The sequence below is a fragment of the Gadus chalcogrammus genome, chromosome 9 (genome assembly GCF_026213295.1).
Source record: "Gadus chalcogrammus isolate NIFS_2021 chromosome 9, NIFS_Gcha_1.0, whole genome shotgun sequence".
Taxonomy (NCBI): domain Eukaryota; kingdom Metazoa; phylum Chordata; class Actinopteri; order Gadiformes; family Gadidae; genus Gadus; species Gadus chalcogrammus.
The window spans coordinates 6,028,855-6,047,756 of record NC_079420.1 but is presented as its reverse complement, the minus strand read 5'-3'; the positions used below and the strand labels follow the sequence as shown (position 1 = coordinate 6,047,756).

Below are 18,902 nucleotides of genomic sequence, written 5' to 3'. Positions count from 1 at the left end.
GAGAGAGGCAGAGAGTGGGAGTGAGAAGGCGAAAGAGAAGTGACAGAGAGGCAGGGAGCGGGAAACAGGCAGGGAGAGAGGCAGACAGAGAGAGGGGTAGGGTGTGGGAGAAGAGAGAGAGAAAGAGGGGCAGGGAGATGAAGTGAGAGAGCGAGAGAGAAGTGAGAGACAGACAGGCAGGCAGGGAGAGAGGCAGTGAGAGAGAGAGAGAGAGAGAGAGAGAGAGAGAGAGAGAGAGAGAGAGAGACGAGAGAGAGAGAGAGGGGGGGGGGGCAGGGAGAGAACGAGAGACAGAGAGGCAGGGAGAGAGAGGCATAGAGAGAAGGAGCGAGAGGCAGAGAGAGAGAAGGAGCGAGAAAGAGAGAGATGCAGAGGGAGCGCGGGCTCGACCCCGGGTCGGATGCGGCGGTGCCAGGGGAGCGGCCTGCTGACGTGGGTTGCGGCCCGGGCAGGCTACATGCAGAGGAACCTGTGGCTTTATATTAAGTGCCGCAGTGGTTAACAGGAAAAGATAACCTATTTCTGTTGGTACACGAGGAAGTGTGAATTCACAGGGTTTTGGCACACTCCTCTGACGTTGCAGACGTTTGGGTTCTGCAGAAAAACGTCCTACTCTTCCTGCATCTGTCGTCACCGCCGGACGGGAATACAACACATCATGCTGGTTGTGACAGGCTGTGGTGGCAGATTGCATGAGAAAGGAAGCAATTAAAAGAAATGGTTCGAGGTGGGGGGCGGGGTTTCCTGACATATATATTTTTTTTTTAACCATTTACTGTAATTCGATTGACAGTTCAGATACTGATTTGAACGATTTCCTTCTTTGTAATTCTTAACAGCAAGTACAGATGCTGCTGATGGTATTAGTGGTATTGATAAAATATCCTGTTGACCATTTGCACACACGAAGAATAAGACCTGGAATAAATGTGAGACACTTTTGTGAAAATGGATTCATGAGTGTAACATAGTTGAAATTGTATTACTATTTTTTGTGTTATATACATATCACAAAAGTTATTTTTTATAATTATAAAAAATATTTACTTATTTATTTTAATATTTACTAATTTAAGCATTAAACAATGCGTAATATTTGTCATAAATTACCAATTATTGCAGTGAGAAGAATAGTATCTCTATTTGCATAAGGAAACTGAAAGCTAAGTTAATAGCAACAGTAACAAACACTACCAGCAACAGTTGCCAGTTTAGCAGCATAATTAGAATTGTATTAAAAATATAAATATAATAAAAGAAAAATATTTAAAAAATATTAGCAATATTATTTTTCCCTTTTACATTTTTCAGGAGTTGGGCCTCTGCAAATAACATTCTCACAGCAATGACAAAATTCATATAAAAATACCATAGTAATGTTGTTATTACTTTTTCTGAATAGATGTTTTACACTTATCTCAACAGGGTTTCAAGAGGCCAATAGCCTTTTGTGCAATGGAGTTTTAATGAAAATAAGATGAAGATGGATATAGATATTCATAAAAAGCAAGACAGTCAGTCAAACGATCACACTCCTTGTCAAGCTGCTATACACCCATCCACCGATGCAGTCAGTTCAAGCCTGTCACTTACCCACCAAGTCAGTCAGTAAGTCAGTCAGTCAGACCTGTCTGGTGTTTAGGCAGGGTAGGGTTAGGGTAGGGTCCCTAGACGTGTTCCTTTGTTTAGGCTGAGAAGACCCAGACACAACAGTGGCAAGGCCTGGTCCCTCACAAAGGCCCCCCACACAAAGAGCCACACACTGGGACAATGGAGCAGGCCAGGAGTGGGGGGAAGGGGGGGACTGTGGCCGTACTGGGGTTACCCACCTGCACACTTCAGAACACCACCCCACCCCACCCCCAGGGTAACCCCTTCCCCCTAATGCAGACACATACTTAAACACACACATGTGCATGTGCACACAGGACACACACACATTCTTGTGCATGTGCGCACACACACATGTGCAGATGCACGCGCACACACGCACACACACACACACGCACACGCACACACACACACACACACACACACACACACACACATTATAAAACGTTGCAGGTGTCTTCCTGTTGTTGTTGTGGTAGGGGCACTCAGCTTGAGTTAGCAAAAGAGGAAGTCATTGGGTGGGAACATCTCTGTGGATTCTAATTATTTTTTGAGAAGGGACAAAGGGAGACTGATGTTATTCTGAATCACAGAGGTTGTTGTTGTAAGATGAACAAAACTGACTCCACTCTAAGTTCAGGGGATGTATGGGTTTGTATCCAGATACCTCACGATTATATATTTTATATGTGAAACAACTTCATAGGATGTTCTGGCTAGGGGCTATTTAGCTATGTCGATGCAAATGTCTCTGGTCCCAGCCAGAGAAGAATTACAGTATTTTAAAAGTGGCCTCCTGGACTTTTGATCTGAAGATCATCTACTTGGATCCCCTGATTTTATCAACATAGCAACAGCCAGAATACAAATGTTCAGACGGCTTTCTCCAGCAACTGCTGAGCAGGCAAGTGCACCTGAGCAATAAACCCCACAGCTGCCTTTATTTTGTATTTTATTATTTTAATTTCACCGAAAGGATAACCATCCACATAATGTACACCGCAAAACAATGTGTTTGTATATATATATATAGATGAAATACAAAACGTAACGAAGCTACACGGACACTTATCTTAAACATGTTTAGTCATTGTTCATTTCAGATTGGTTTAGAAAATGCCCTTTATAGAAACAGATGTTTTGTCATGGTCTACAAAAACAGCGAAAGTCCTATGTGCAAATTCGTTTATAAACGCTGCAAACTCTCATCCGTAGAGGGTTCAGTTATCACCTCAAATATAATCTGAAAAGACAAACGCCCAACATTAAACATGACACAAATGTATATTTTTCTCTCCGCGTCCCCGCACGGTTCTGCGCCCGCGGATACACCCATTCAAATGCCAGCATGATGTTCTCTCTAAAATATTAAATGTTATGAATATACATAAAGATTACCTTAAAGAGAAAAGAATCGCGTTTTGCGGTTGCACTTCTTCCCTGAAACCACTCCTAAGAGAAGTCAACTTCAAAAACCGGCACGCGAATGTGACTGGCTGCAACAAGTGGTCTGCTTTCTGCAGTGCAAATATGATTGGATAGCCAAGACATCAATCAACGCAACCCGCTCAAAAGTACTGGCCGATTGATACGGTGTCATTTCTGCAGAGCCGTCTCATTGCTTTGAAATCCCTCTGTGACCTCAATCAAATTTCGAAAAGTAACAAAGCGTTTATTATGCCGTTTGTCTGTTATATATATATATTATTTTTTTTACATGTCTTTCTTTTTTAGTCCGTGAAAACACGGCATGCAATATGTAGAACTGTCTGTGCCTTTTTGGACATGAGTGCAAGTGTCACAACAAATAGCCTACAATGTGTAGATTTAGATTTAAATTTGTTTTAATTGATTGCAACATATTTTATAACCACACATTACAAAATGCACATCAAATATTGTATCAGGCTCAGTTTGCAACCTTATAAGAAAAACTACCAAAAATATGCTTTTACAAAATACCATTATAATAATGTAAATGCCACTTTGGATAACCGTGATCAAAAAACCCATTTTATTCTACATAAAAAAAGCTTGACATAAATAAGTTAGTATAATTTCTCAGTGTTTTTACAAAGTTATGTACATTTAGGTACATTGCAAAAGATTTACATAAATACACAGGCACGGTGGCTTTTCTGAGACACACATTTCAACTTCCGTCCAGGTGAACATTGGTCTCTTTGAATAAACACATTTCTTATGCAAATAATCAGAGAGATAGGAGAAGGGGGATGGGGGGCTTATAGATGCAATATAAGTGCGTCCTCAGCAGGCTATCAACCACAATTGGTGATAGGATTGGGGGGGGGGGGGGATTTTCTGTAGGTTATCACAAAGGAACACAATGTGAAGTCAAATCTGGAGCAAACAGGCTGTGGCAGCCATACCGGAGCAACCATGTATTTGGCATTGTAGGACAGTCATCTCGTTTTGAAAATAAAAGCTCCTATTCCAAAAAATATATAATTAAAACAGCAACAAGATAAGTCCTAGGGACAGGGGGATGGCATGATATTGAACAAAAATAAAATTAAAATAAAAACACTACCTGTGCAGTTTATGTTGTCTCCTTCAGCATAAAAGTACCTCACAATTCTACAGGGGGTAGTCACATGCACCTGAACATGTCACAAAGTAATGGGAGAACTTTTTGAGAGTGAAATAATATTAATAATAATAATAATAATATATAACGTTCCAGGATTTAAATCAATACCATAACAGCTCTTTGACATAATAAATATTAGGTGGTTTGAGAAACACAATTTTACACTACAGCAAAGGATGTAACATTACATGTTATAGATATTTGTAAAAAATAAAAAAAATAAATGCTGTATTGATCTTCTAGGGGCTGGAAAAAAAAAAGTGAAATGAGAACCTGTATTTTTGTGTTGACACTTTGTGCCAATGGCCGTGGAAAATGCAAAAAAAAAAAAAAAAAAAGGAAGCGACCACGAGAAACAAGAAAGGAGCTACATTGGTACCGTTCTTCACTGCAGACTACGAGGGGGTGACCTATTGAGATAACACTTCAGAAGCCTGTTTGGGTGGCAAATGGATGTGGATGTAATGTGTGTATTAACTGATGTGAGTCGCTTTGGATAAAAGCGTCTGCTAAATGCCCTAAATGTAAATGTAAAATGGAGACCATGGCAAAGTCAAATCGTCTTGAGGCAAAATATAGGGAACAGCATTTGGAGGGAAAAAAAACAACCATCAAACTACACTGCAATTCAAGTCAAATCAATATTCACACTTTTTTTTTTACATAAAAGGATTTGCTTTCATATCATGTTTTCTTATGTGCTACATTTGGAGAGAAATATATGTATATACACCCACACACACACACACACACACACACACACACACACACACACACACACACGCGCACACACACAGACACACAGAGAAAAAGAGCAAAAAGGGAATTTCAACCTAATTGCACACTGCTACATACACTGCTTTTAGAGGCAGTAACTTTAATTTGAGTGCCACAACTTTAGTGTTTCTATTCAGTGCCCCTCCCCCCGTCCCCAGGAGAGTTGATATGTTTCTGTTGTGTAGTTCCTCTTCCACGTCGGCCAACACTGAGCTCTCTCTCCCGCACCAAAGGGGAAATACATCTTCAGATCTGATGGACAAAAACATTATCAGTTTAGTAAATTCAATGTTCATGCAACATTACATTTAGTTGTTAAAAATTAACATGCATAAGGATTCATGTAATTTCATCAATGCATCCTTGAGTAATAGACTAATCTGACAGCTGGTGCATTTGTTCAAAATGCAAATTAAACGCTAAACATAGGCCTAGTACTCTTATCTTCTAAGGTTCGCTCATTAAGCCTAAGGGGGTTTTCACGTTGGTCGAACAGGCATATGTTGCAATGGGGCATTATCTGCTGTGTAGGCTATGCAGTGCGTTCAGAGACAGTATAGTTGCTCGATCCAAAGCTGAGGGCTGTACCTCTTTCGGTTAACAACCAATCACCTCTCAAAACGTGCATTCCTAGCAATCACTGATTGGCTGGTGACTGACTGTACGTTCGGACCCTTGGATCTACTACCATTGGAGACCAGCCCCTTTCTTCCTGGTCGTGGGGGCAGTGGTTGCTGACGTGTTACTATAGTGTTGTTCACAGGACTTGTTTACAGTTTTGGAGGAAACTCAACCTCGCTGTGGCAGCGGTTGTAGTAAATGTGACATTCGTGCTGCCTCTTATTTTAACCCTTTGTGGCCGAACGTCGTAATGTATAAAAACTTCGAAATGTACCTACAAATCGTTGCTAGAAGCATAAGGCACGAAGACACTCAGACATTTATGCAGTTTGACATAGTCGGGGGCGTTAGACACGATACGAATAAGTACTAAATATATTCGAGTGATTGGTTGATTATCGAGCAGTCGGTGAACAGCACCAATGACACTCGACTCTTAAAACGTTAGACTAAGTCGGATTTCCAATAGGCGTTAGGGGATTTAAACACAACAGCTGTGAAAAGACGAATCGGGAAAAAAACCGCTAGAATAACTTAACGTGAGGAGACTGATATATAACCATTAAGAACTCCTACGATTCCATACACGATAACAAAAACAAGTTGAATTGTAATTTCTTACCTTTCTCGGTCTCACGTCTGTGTCTTGGGACTGGACTTTCTTGGTGTGTGCTCGGCCGAACGTGTCACGTTTTGCCGAACTTCATCCGAACTTGTGTATGACCTTTTACTTTGGGGCGCAGTGTCTGCATAAAAAAAAAGATTGCAAGATTTAATATACTATATGAAAATGCTTTTTTCAACACAAAGACAGCTGGAAGTAGCCTGATTTTTAGACATTTATAATAAAAACAAATACATTTCCATCTTTATCGTCTTTCACTGAAAGAAAGCTATTTAAGGGTTTTATTCTCAATTACATCTCTAGGCCGAGAGCTTCCTTTTTTTTTTTTTTTTCTTTTTTTTTTTTAATTGTATGGAGACGTTTAGCTGGGTGTGAGGCTTTCTGGGCATGATTCGGGGCACCGGGCTCACCGTTGCAGGCAGGTCTTTTCCGCTGTCCTTGGCTCTGCTCGCTACCGTCCATCTGACTCTCGCATCGCTCGCTCTCTGCGGGGGGCGGCCGGGCACTTCCCATCCCACCACAACTACGATTCCCGTTAAAATCCACGTTGTTATTCCCAGTGGAGTACGTCGACGATCTCGACGAGCGAGGAGGTTGGTTGTAGAAATCGGGAAGGTCTTTACAATCCACCAAGTCCCACTTGAACCTCCCGTTCTTCAGCGGCTTATGGTTCGCGAAGTCGAAGTTCCATTTTGCAGAGGCATCATCTTCCATCTCCTTGAAATGTCCCTTTAATTCCCTCTTTAACTCTTCGTGGTCCACGGGGCCGAAAAGAGTTCTGCAAAAGGACGGTTTCGGGTGCTCAGACACACGGGCATCCGTCCGCTCCAACGTCGGACTCCCATTCGACAGACGAACATTTGACATTTTCCAAGAGATCGGAGAGCGTCCAGATATTAACACTCAAAATGCGTTTTTCGTATTCGCTCAGTCAAATCCAACACACGCGTAAAACGACAGATCAACAGAAATGCACGCATGTCATGCATATGTCTAGATCAAAAACGGTGAGCGCCGCAATGGCAAAGCGAGCAATGGTTGTCTTCACTGAACATGAATACCCAGTGCAGCAAAACGTAGCCAGTCGGTCCACTCCGCTCCGTAGTGAGAGGAAAGAAATTGCAGGCAAACCTTTTCAGTACCCAATATGGCGATTGAGAGATGTACTTGGGATTGAGGGGAGGCTGACTGGGGGAAAATGATTGACACGGAAAGCTATTTAACCCGGAGAGTGGATTCATTGGTTAAAGGTCTTCAGCCCGCCCACTTTTCTTAAGGTGATCACGCTGCACGCTGGAGAGTCACGACACGATCAACAAAACACACTGGAGTATGACGCAACTTGACATAATTTACCCCGGACAAAGAATTCTTTATAAATTGATGTACATAACATTTTGTTCGGTAATTAATAATCCATCGTAAGTGTACCCATTGTCTAAATATAAATACCTCGACAAAAAAAATTTACGTTTAGAAACTGGACATCGCTTCTCTAGAGTAGGGTCGAGTTCGACAGGTCGAATGAGTCCTATGCCAAACACATTAAAAAACGTGTTCCTTTCTTCAAATGTTGCTTAGTTGAAACCAATTATTTAATAAATTTGACAAAGATCTCAGATAAAAATATATAGATGACTTACAAATGATAATAGATTAATTATTGTAAAAACAGTTTAATTTAATTATACCAGTTCTAATCTAGGGATACAACTTCAGTCCATGGAAAAATACAACCAAGTGGTCAAATTAGATTATATTTCCGGATTCATGATACAATGGATAGAGTCTATCATCAATAAATATATCACAGAAATATTACCTTTTAAACAATTATTAGGCGTATCCTTTTTGGGGGAAATAGTACTTCTCTCCCTAGAAGCCAACCCAAGCAATTTTTGCCTGCTTCCAATATCTGGAACAAGACTGCCCACTAGTGGTAATGTTTGAGAACTGCTACTAATATTCCAATTTATGTAAAAACATCCTATTTCATACAACCGTAACATCATAATAGATTTTTTTAATCAAGAATCTGGGCCACACTTAAACACACACACACACACACACACATACACACACACACATACACATATATATATATATATATACATACATATATATATATACATGCATATACACATATATATATATATATGCACACACATATACATATATATATATATATATATACATATATACATATATATATATATATATATATATACACATATATATATATATATATATACACACATATACATATATATATATATATATATATATATATATATATATATATATATATATATATACGTTAACACATGTAATACATGTGCATGGGCCAACAATTTGACTCAACATCTTTGTCTGTCATTCCACCCATCCATCCATTTATCATTGTTCAACTGTTGGCCCAGCCAGGACTAATCATCCCTACCTCCACGCTAAGTCCAACAGAGTGAAAATCTTGTGGAGTGTGAGCTTGTTCTTTCCCCCCCCGGTTGTCCTAAGAGGCTTTCCAGCTCATAGTCCGAGCCACTTGATGATGTAGAAGTTCTTCTTGCCCACCCGGAGAAGGCTCAGTCCATTTGACAGGACGTGGACCTTGGGTATCAAGACCTGCTCCGGCTTGTCCGAGCGGGTGTGGTTGATCCATACGGCTCCCTCCGTGACCATACGGTACCTGCGGAAGCGACAGCGGGCAGAATCAACGTAGTCAGCAAGGTGGGGGGCTTCATTTTGCTTCATTGTCGCTTTCTTCAATGAAAATATACACTGATGATTCCTTTCAACAAATATGTGTGCTGCTGCAAGGTGGTGGTATAGCAGATAAGAATATCCACAGTGCAAGCTATATGCTGTTAAATAATAATAGCTTGATTCCTGTATCTCTGCGCTTCGGAGTTGTTATTGTTATTCTCAACTCGTGTTACTTGTTCTGGTGTTGTTCCCCATGTACTCCAGAAATTGTAGCATTGTAGAAACTTAAGTTAAAAAAGTTAGATTTATATGTAAAGCTGATAGAGAATTGATGAAGAGAGCCAGAGGAATGGGAAATAGACACAGAGAGAGAGAGAGAAAGAGAAAGCGAGAGAGGCAGACTGACAGACTGAGTGTGCGATGGAAACAGAGATGGACAGAGATGAAGATTATTATTATTGATAGTGCATTGGTGTTTTCTATTTTCTTTCTGTACATAGGCTATGTATTTGTATATCCGTTTTATATTTGTCTAAATTAGTCATGCCTGTGTTTTTGTTATTTGTACCTTTTATTTCTGGTGGGGCCTCTTGGACCAGATCAATATTGTAAATAAGAAACTGTTCTTAATGTTTTATCTGGTAAAATAAAGGTAAAATAAAAAAATAAAAAAGAGGCAGCCAGAGGCAGATAGCGGGAGAACGAGGCGAGAAGAGTTGGAGCCAGAGAGAATCATGCATAGAGAAAAACAGAGAGGGAGAGAGACCGCAAGAGAGCCAGACAGACACACAAGACAGGCCGAGCCGGCGTTATCTACCCTTTGGGTCCGTCGGGGACGGCCTGGACCCGGCGGCAGACGTCCATCACCGTGGAGCCGGGCTCCAGCAGCAGCTCGTGGAATGGGGCCTGGTGGAAGAGCTCCTGGAGCTCCTCTTCGCTCATCTGCTCCAGGGCCTGCACACTGCTGTTGTACAGCGCGTTGGTGCACCTGCAACCCAAGGCCTTACATTCAGTCACAGCACAGTGGTTCACAAATGGAGGTAAGGGTACCCCTAGCGCAGGGTTCACCAACCTTTTTTGAACCTCAGAGCTACTTCATGGGTACTTCGTCATACGAAGGGCACCCAGTTTGATACACTTCTGAAATAACAAATTTGCTCAGTTTGCCTTTAGTTATATATTATTATTATTGATTAATGATAATCATCTATGTGAAGACACTGATCATGTTAATGATTTCTCACAATAATTATCAACAATGATTTAAAAAAGGTGGGAAAAGGTTGTTCAAGAATGAGTTGTGCTATGTTGAGAACCGGCCTGCGGGCGCCTCACATGGGCCTTGCGGGCGCCCTGGTGCCCGTGGGCACCGTGTTGGTGACCCCTGCCCTAGCGGGACTTTGAAGGCTTGCACAGGGTGACTAGGAAAGCTTCTAATAAACAGAGTCTGAATATCAACTACCGGTACATGAATTGTAAGTGCATCTGAAGACTTGCATACAGGTTCTATGAATGACAGCAATCACAAGTGAAGCGCAAGAATATCGTAGTAGCTACAAACAGGTTAAAGGGCTGCACTACCCATTCTAAAAAACAATTACTGCACAGAGAGTAGAGAAGCAAAAATGCAAGACTAGGAACTTTTGCTGTGTCACCATTACCATGTTACACAACGCAGTAACACCCACCGGCTTCCTACCTTAATTGCAAGTAAAAGGATGGATAGAGTATGCATTGGGGATCTAGTAAAACCTTCATAATGCTTAATTCTGTCTCCTGATAGTTCACCATGTATTCATGTTCACAATGTATTCATGCCCTTCCAAGGGGAAAACTAAACCTTTGAAGCCATTGACAATAGATGTTTATCAGGTGCCATGAAATGGAAGAGTCTACGCATTGTTTAAGAAGAGTCCCAACCCTAACACCACTTTGATGAGTTGGGATTGGTTTTCATTGTAGATAACGCCCCCTATAGATTAAATACGGCTACTGCATGCAACGCCTGGGATTTTGGATATGGTTACCAGGTCACCTGTTGATTATGCGTTATTGCGACCCACATGTCCTCTGCTTAGTGAATGTGAATTGAAGCGGTGGTTTACAGGGGAGCTCCCTGCTCACACAAAAAACCTGCATGTGTTTTTTTAGAGTGCAACTGGCCGGTTTGGCGAATAATGAGGGATGCTGTGATCCCTAAAGACCATATTCATGTTGTGAAAGTGTGAAAGAAATCATAGTAAAGACTATATTCATGTTTTGAAAGTGTGAATAATCAAAATAAAGATTATATTCATGTTGTGAAAGTGTGAATGTAATCAATGTAAAGACTATATTAATGTTGTGAAAGTATGAAGGAAAAAGACGTAAAACTATATTCATGTTATGAAAGTATGAATCAAATCAATGTAAAGAATAGAACTACAGCTAGACTCATTTTAGTAACGTAAATTGCTCCAAAAGACTTAACTTGACACAAATGCATCACAAAGGTAATACACCAGTGTCTGCACTACTGGAAGCTTGATGATTGACAACCTTGTGCAGAAAGACATCCTGAGAGCTGTTTGACAGCTCCATCCTGTCAATCATGTGTGAGGGTGGGTGGCCACTTAGGTTTTACCTGTTTGATCTGATCGCATAATGCAGACCCAAACTACATTGTTTCGCTATTTCCATCGCTTTCCACCTGGAAAAAACTAATAAAAATAAACAATAAAGAAAAAGGCGATAACCACAACCTTCAATTACAATCTCAGAAACTCAACCTCACTGTGGCAGCGGTTGTAGTAAATGTGACATTCCTGCTGCCTCTTATTTTAACCCTTTGTGGCCGAACCTCGCAATGTATAAAAGCTTCGAAATGTACCTACAAAACGTTGCTAGAAGCATAAGGCACCGAGACACTTCGACATTTATGCAGTTTAACATAGTCGGGGGCTATGTCAACAGCAAAATCAAAATGTCCTCTCCAAGCTCACCTCTTGGCGCTCTCCAGGCCCTCCTTGCCGTGCACCAGCTTGGTGACCTCCGCCGCCAGCCGCTTGTGGGCCAGCCTCTTCCCCGGGTCCAGCCGCTGCTGTTCCATCAGCCCCTGCACCTCCCCCAGGGGCAGGAAGGTGAACAGCTTCAGGTACCTGCCGACATAAACACACACATCACACCACACACGTATCCACAGAACCAGCAGCATCCCCCAAACAAGTTACCAACACCGCCATGGCCATTACACACCTTGACGAACACATTTTGTGTTCGTCAAGGTGTGTAATGGCCATGGCAACTATTCCACCATCAACTATTCCACCATCTACCACACAACTATAAGCTCAATCGTAGATTGCACGTTGGTCTGGGAGAGCTGAGTCATTTTCTTCAGCATGAGAGGCGTGATCAACCGGCCTAGTTCAACTGACTCTGTACACGATTGGCTGCTTGCCGTCACCAGGGGGAGAAGCCAGCATGGTGATTGGCTCCCGCAAAAACGTATCGTAAGCAGGATGAAGGGTATTGCTCTTCTCCAGACCCTTCTGCAGGGCGAATTCAAATCGCCGGCAGAACGGGCTTGGGGTACCAAGTCTAACACAACTACCCACCGTTCGACAATGTTGTCAGGCTGACGGAGGAAGTATTGGTACAGCTCAAACGGTGTGGTCCGCTCTCTGTTCAGCCACACGGCGTTCCCGGCCGTCTTCCCCAGCTTGTCCCCCACCGAGCTGGTCACCAGGGGGAGGGTCAGCCCAAACACCTCCTCACCACACACTCTGTCGAAGAGAAGAAGCAGTGATTATCATGGTTCAGCGTTGTCCGGTATGAAATGACCCGCAGAATTTGATGTGGATGGACAGGGTATTCAGTTGGGGGCTAGGGGGTTCTGCTGCCTACCAAAAGAAAGGTACTGGGATTGATCCCCAATGTCCACAGTCTAACCTGAAGACATTCTAGAGCACCCGCTCCTTATTGAGCTGTTTCTGGAGAAACTTGATTTAGCTTTGGATAATAAAAGCGTCTGCTGAATGACTGAATACAAAGGCCACATTCTCAACAACAGGGGTTAGGGTAACATTTCGAATATCATACAAATTGTACACCAGGATTCAGATATGTTAGTCTTTTGGCAGTTTAGGCTTATATTGTTATATTTAACAGATGCCCAAGACAAAAAACTGCCTTCCTTTTTTCTTTCATTCCCATGAAAGACACGTTATATGGAAACGTATGTGTCATTTACTTGCGAATGTACTCGTGGCCAGACATGAGATTGCCTAGCTGGTCGCTGCCTCCGAGCTGGATCTTGCAGCCATATATTTGGTTCAAGTGATAGAAGTCATAGGCTTGGAACACCTGGTATGTGAACTCGGTCAGGCTCATGCCATCCTCGCTTTTGAGTCTTGATTGCACACTGTGGCGACTGAGCATCGTCCCCATTCGGAAATGTCTTCCAGCCTCCGACAAAAAGCCCACTACGTTCCAGTCCTTGTACCAGGACATATTATTGAGTACAGTCACTGTGCCCATCTTTTTCTTGGCGCTGCTGTCATGAAAGTTCAACTCGTGATTGGTGAAAATTCTCTGGATGCTCTCCCTGATGCTGTGTGTGTTCCCTTCAAGGGTGTCAGCAGAGATGCGCTCTCTCTCACTCGTCTTCCCACTCGGATCTCCGATCTGAGCAGTAGCCCCGCCGATAACAGCGAGGACATGGTGTCCCGCACTTCGGAAATGCAGGAGGCCAATGATCGCCAGCAGGTTTCCCACGTGAAGGCTGTCGGCCGTGGGGTCAAAGCCGCAGTAAACCGTCTGACCGCCGGACTCCAGCACACGGGCGAGCTGATCGTGCGCAGCGTCCTCGGGGAAAGACTCCTTCAAAACTCCTCGTTTGTTCAACGATAGCAGCAGTCCACTGTGCAAGGCAGGGGAACTGTGGAAGTTCTCGTTGAAGGCCAAATAACGAGGCGATAGCTTCCGACGAACACATGATTGAAAGCGAAACAACCGGGAGCAGGTCCTCGCCATGGACGCCGCCATATTGGACAGTGTGACGAGACAATGGGAGGAGTCAAAACAAAGTGTCCATAGCCCTCTTGACACATCAACACACACAAACGATAGGAATAAACCATTTATTTTGTTGCAATATAAAAACAGTTATTTTCATGGTCTGAACAATTATTTTGTGCAGAAATATGGTAAAAGGGAGATGTGTGTGGTCGAGAATGAACCGGACCTTCTATTCATATTTGAGCGTTGTGTAAATGTAGTACCACGTGGTACAGTGCTTACTTCATAACAGCAGATGGCACTGCTGTCAAGGCTATTTTGGCCTTCATTCACAACGGTGTCTTAGCAGGACAAATATACAGTAAATATACAGGTAAATGTACAGATATTTCTTGCATAAGTAATAGTGTTAACTGGCAGCACATATTTTGGGTTTATTTCAAATATATTGTACAGAGCCCAAGTATATACCTCATTAAGCTGGTTGAGTCCATAGATGTATTCTATGATCTATGTACTAATGTATATCTGTATACTTTATACTTCTATAATTTCCATTATTCAGGTCCATTATACCCTCTACATTTTTCTGTGAAAATCATTTATTGATTTTATTAATTTCACATTTCATGGTTGAAGCATTATGGAAAAACGTACATAGGTATAGGTCATATATAATTTTTTTATGGAGGACTTGCTGTTGACAGCAATGTAGTCTTGTGCAATGAAATGTGGGCTTAGTTGTTGGATAAAAACCTTGGCTGAATGAGTAATGAAACGGCTGTTGTAAATATCAGCATCAAAGATGAAGATGGCCCGTCAAATACCATTGCTGTTCAATTCATAAAACCCCAATCATAGATATTCAAATTATTTTATTTTGAAAATCAATCCATATCAATCTCTTTCATTGTTGAAATCACTAATGTACAATCGGCAAACATTTACAGTATTGCTTTTCAAACCCACATGAACAGTACACATGAACATAACACCCAAAGATAGAATCCATCATTCCTTTGCGTTACACAAAGTCACAAAAAAAACCACTGCATTAATGCCATAAAATCGAAGAAAAAAAAATACAATTACATACAACAAATCAAATTGCTTCCTATGATTGCTACCCAGGTACATTTCACGGTCAGTTAAGAAATTATGAAAATATACGAGCTATAACATTGCATTAAGCACTATTGCTGCTGTATGATAGTGGTCTGTTAAGGCAGCGCAGTACAAACCCACTTGACAGATAAACAGTACAGCACTATGTCCTGAGCTAGCTTCTGTTAAAAACAAAGAAAGACTACGTTTCCCTGATATACCACAAAAGTCCCTTGTCGGATAAACACATAACGGGCGCTTGGCAAGCAGATACCACTGCTTCATCCTGTAGACCTTTGAGCAAGAAGTCCCTTCTTAGGTTTAGGTCACGAACAGTTCTTATTCACCTTCAGCCATCTTGGTTCTCAACACCATCATAGCCATCATTTAGAACCAAGATGGCTGCCGGGTTATTGAGGCCCATTACTCCGCTTTGCAAATGTGACCTTGATTGATAGTGGGGTTGCCTTGACCAAAAACTTAAGCTGGACTCAAATCTGTAGCATTGTTTTTTTCATTTCATGTCGAAAATAATTGTTATATTATAAAAAAAACGGGCATTGTGTGGTCCAAGGACCATGTATGGCAATATGTTGTTAGAGGACACCATGTGTACAAAATGTAGTTTTCTTTTTTTAATCTCTGAAGTTTTATGGCATGACCATTTGATAAGGCACAGAATTAATCTGAAAAATCACCAGGAACCACACGTTCCATGTACCAAAGATTATTCAAATTGCTTTAACGCCGCTGATAAAGTTAGCAGGCAATTTGACATTCTGCCGGGGGAAAAAAAGTATTACAGGCAGCTTGGAACACAGCAAGCTTTGACGTATGGCATGACAATGTTTGGTTGAGTTAGTACAATATTTATAGCAGCGAGTGAGGTAAAACATTAGTAAAGAAGCAACACAACACAGAAGCAGGCTACAAAACAACATACTGCATAATCCGTTACATGAATAGCATGAAGCTGGGTGGTTGTTGCGACAAGTCATTAGTGCATTTCGTTCCTCTCAAAAGGAAACAGAGGTTAAGTGTCACAAATAATTAAAAAGGGGACAGCATGCTGAGCCAACTATAGCTTAGTTATATTTATGAAAAGAGCAATGATTCATTTAAAGTGAGCGCTGGGTTTCAGAATAGACCTTTGAACATCAAACTAGTGAGGAGGAGAAACAAGCAATGGCTGGCTGATGATAATGGTCACGTCTCTAAAATATATTTGAATATTTGCTAAGTCATTCATTTCAAGGTTAAGTATAGTCCACTACAACTACTTAAATCAAAACCAAAACAGCTCAGAGAAGGCTGAATAAAGATGTTTTATAAATGCTCTAAATGGATATTGTACCGATTACAATTTTTTCGGAAAAATCGATATTAAGGAATGTCCCAGTTGGGATTCAGATGCATGGACATTATGTATATATCATCATATGTATGTATATATATCATCATATGTATGTATATATATATATATATATATATACATATACATACATACATACATACATACATACATACATACATACATACATACATACATACATACATACATACATACATACATATATATATATATACACACATATATGATATATATATCACTAGCCTCATTGCCCATAATTGTATATAAATTTAACTCTTTAAATTTACATTATTTCAAAACAAACAAACATACATAGACAAAACCTAGTCATGCACACATGTACATACTTTAGCATTTGTATAAAAATATCATTCAATTCCGTCATCCCACAATTACAGAGAAACACACACACACACACACACACACACACACACACACACACACACACACACACACACACACACACACACACACACACACACACACACACATATTACTGTACAATTCGATGGTTTTCACCCGAACAACTCAACCATCCTTACTACTTGTTCTCCTCAGGGATAAGAGTTGGATCATGCACTCATTACGACATATGTACAATTTGTTTATACAGCATCACATTAGGTCCTTTGTACTAGCGAGTTCCTTTGACAAAACCAAATTAAAATGTAATTTGGTTTGGGTTGGCTGGTGTTGGTGGTAGTGACATATTGATCGGCAATTGCCAAATTATATATTTTGGTGAATATACAAACTGTCAGATGAGGAAAGGAAAGCTATGAAGGGCTCATTTTAAGTTAACGAAAAATTTCGTTAAAAAAATAAAATAAAAAATCCCATGAAAACTTATTTTCATGGGATTATACACTTATTAAAACACAACTAAGAATATTATATTCCATTTCTGCCAAGTCTGTTCCGCTAGACCCCACTATATGCTAAACACTGCACCTCTAAAGAAGTTTGATATCAATTCTATCGAACGTTGTTTTGTGCTCAACATACAAACAGGTAAGACAAAAATCACAGAATATGAGGGGTTTGTAAATATTCAGTGTCTTGTTATTTTTCCTTCTGTACCAGTCAGGGATGTTTCCCACTCTCTCAACTTTGATCAGCGCATGATAATACTCCCTGATTGGAACCAAAGATAGCCAATGAAGGCACGTCAACAGGCAGTGAGGGGGAAAAGGACAACCCCACCACAGTAACAAAGCAACGTACATTTATTATATATATTTTGGGTACATTTGAGGACTAAGGGGGAAATCAGAGCAAGTAGCAATGCTTCCACTATTCTGTCAATCTCTTTTGAATTCCCTAGCTTGTGCTAATGAGAGCGAGCTTAATGCTATCTACAACATGCCAGGGTAGAAAAGACAAGATGTGCTCCTGAAATATCCTGCAGTGTTTTCTGACAAAAACTCTGGGAATCACACTTGCGTCCAGTAGGCACACTTGTGCTTTAAAGTTACATTGTGGTGCGTTCACACAGTGATCGTCTCCCTACGAGTCTCAGTTCAAACTGATACAAAGTCAAAAACACCCAAACAATGTCTGAGCCATTTTTCAACATCCTGGTTACCATAGTAGAACTGTTTAACTCAAAACCCAAAATCGATTCAGGGACGTTATGTTGAAGTTTGGTCTTGATGGTGAAAGAGAGTTAAAGAGAGCAGTCAAGTCATGATTTTGTGCAAATGCCAAGATCTTCATCATATACAAATTATGGCTTGATCAGTGTAAAAAAAACAACATACATTTTGCAGCCTCACCAGAAGTGACATGAATTTGTAGAAAGCACGGTGCGTGTGCTGGCTGACAAATGGGACAACTGTCAGCGTCATCATGCAGCCAATGCATGGACTGAGGCTTGCTTCATGACATCATCAAAAAGGGGCACAGCCAATGAGAAGCAGCTGCCTGTGAGACACACACACACACACACACGTCTTTAACCTCTGTGGTTAGTACTGAATTCACTTGGTTGGCGTTTGACTACCAATATGGCTCTTGTTATTTCTGTCAACGTTAGGTACAAAAGTGTAACTTGTAGCGCACTGCTGGAGTGGAGACTGTTAGCTAAATTATTTTCCTCTTTTCTGGGCGTCGAGAACAAGGGAGGTCAACTCAGGCCGCAGTTCAAACAACGGAGGGTGCTTAAAACACCTCAGAAAGTTCAAATCACCATTCCCCGTCCACAAGCCCGCCCGAGAGGTGCACAGGATCGTGTCTTAGGTGTACCACTCCTGCAACGTCCACTCGAAATCAGCCCAGGGTAGTGGGGTTTCTCAACGGCGTCAAACTAAACGGGATACCCTGTCTTCCTGGCGAGCTCTCGGTCAGAAGTCAATATGAGGAAATGGGGATGTGGGCGTGGTCTGTAGGGGAGAGGTAGGAGGGGGGGGGGGGGGCGGAGATCGCATCTGGGGTCTTCAACCCCCATCACCCATCTTCTCTATAAGAAACACTGCGGAAGA

General features: G+C 41.4%; 2 protein-coding genes across 2 annotated transcripts; both read right to left on the bottom strand.

Moving 5' to 3' along the window:
• Positions 1-2,659: 2,659 nt before the first annotated feature.
• Positions 2,660-7,430, bottom strand: cdkn1bb (cyclin dependent kinase inhibitor 1Bb). The gene is made up of 3 exons (XM_056599523.1): positions 6,656-7,430; positions 6,243-6,366; positions 2,660-5,251 (listed from the first exon to the last, which is right to left on the bottom strand). The coding sequence occupies exons 1-2, from the start codon at positions 7,110-7,112 to the stop codon at positions 6,254-6,256; spliced, it is 570 nt and encodes a 189-aa protein (XP_056455498.1). The 5' UTR covers positions 7,113-7,430; the 3' UTR covers positions 2,660-5,251; positions 6,243-6,253.
• A 117-nt stretch (positions 7,431-7,547) lies between these two features.
• Positions 7,548-14,050, bottom strand: yars2 (tyrosyl-tRNA synthetase 2, mitochondrial). The gene is made up of 5 exons (XM_056599522.1): positions 13,180-14,050; positions 12,545-12,712; positions 11,930-12,085; positions 9,766-9,936; positions 7,548-8,931 (listed from the first exon to the last, which is right to left on the bottom strand). Exons 1-5 carry the CDS (start codon positions 13,971-13,973, stop codon positions 8,772-8,774), a joined length of 1,449 nt encoding a protein of 482 aa, XP_056455497.1. The 5' UTR covers positions 13,974-14,050; the 3' UTR covers positions 7,548-8,771.
• Between the last annotated feature and the right edge of the window lie 4,852 nt (positions 14,051-18,902).

Excerpts from the sequence above, each read along its gene's own strand:
- cdkn1bb (XM_056599523.1), bottom strand. The coding sequence starts at position 7,112 with ATGTCAAATGTTCGTCTGTCGAATGGGAGTCCGACGTTGGAGCGGACG. Across the intron at positions 6,367-6,655 it reads GAAAAGACCTGCCTGCAACG|ACACTGCGCCCCAAAGTAAA; the intron begins GTGAGCCCGGTG and ends TTTTTTATGCAG.
- yars2 (XM_056599522.1), bottom strand. The coding sequence starts at position 13,973 with ATGGCGGCGTCCATGGCGAGGACCTGCTCCCGGTTGTTTCGCTTTCAA. Across the intron at positions 12,713-13,179 it reads GGCCACGAGTACATTCGCAA|AGTGTGTGGTGAGGAGGTGT; the intron begins GTAAATGACACA and ends TCTCTTCGACAG. Across the intron at positions 12,086-12,544 it reads CCTGACAACATTGTCGAACG|GTACCTGAAGCTGTTCACCT; the intron begins GTGGGTAGTTGT and ends TTATGTCGGCAG.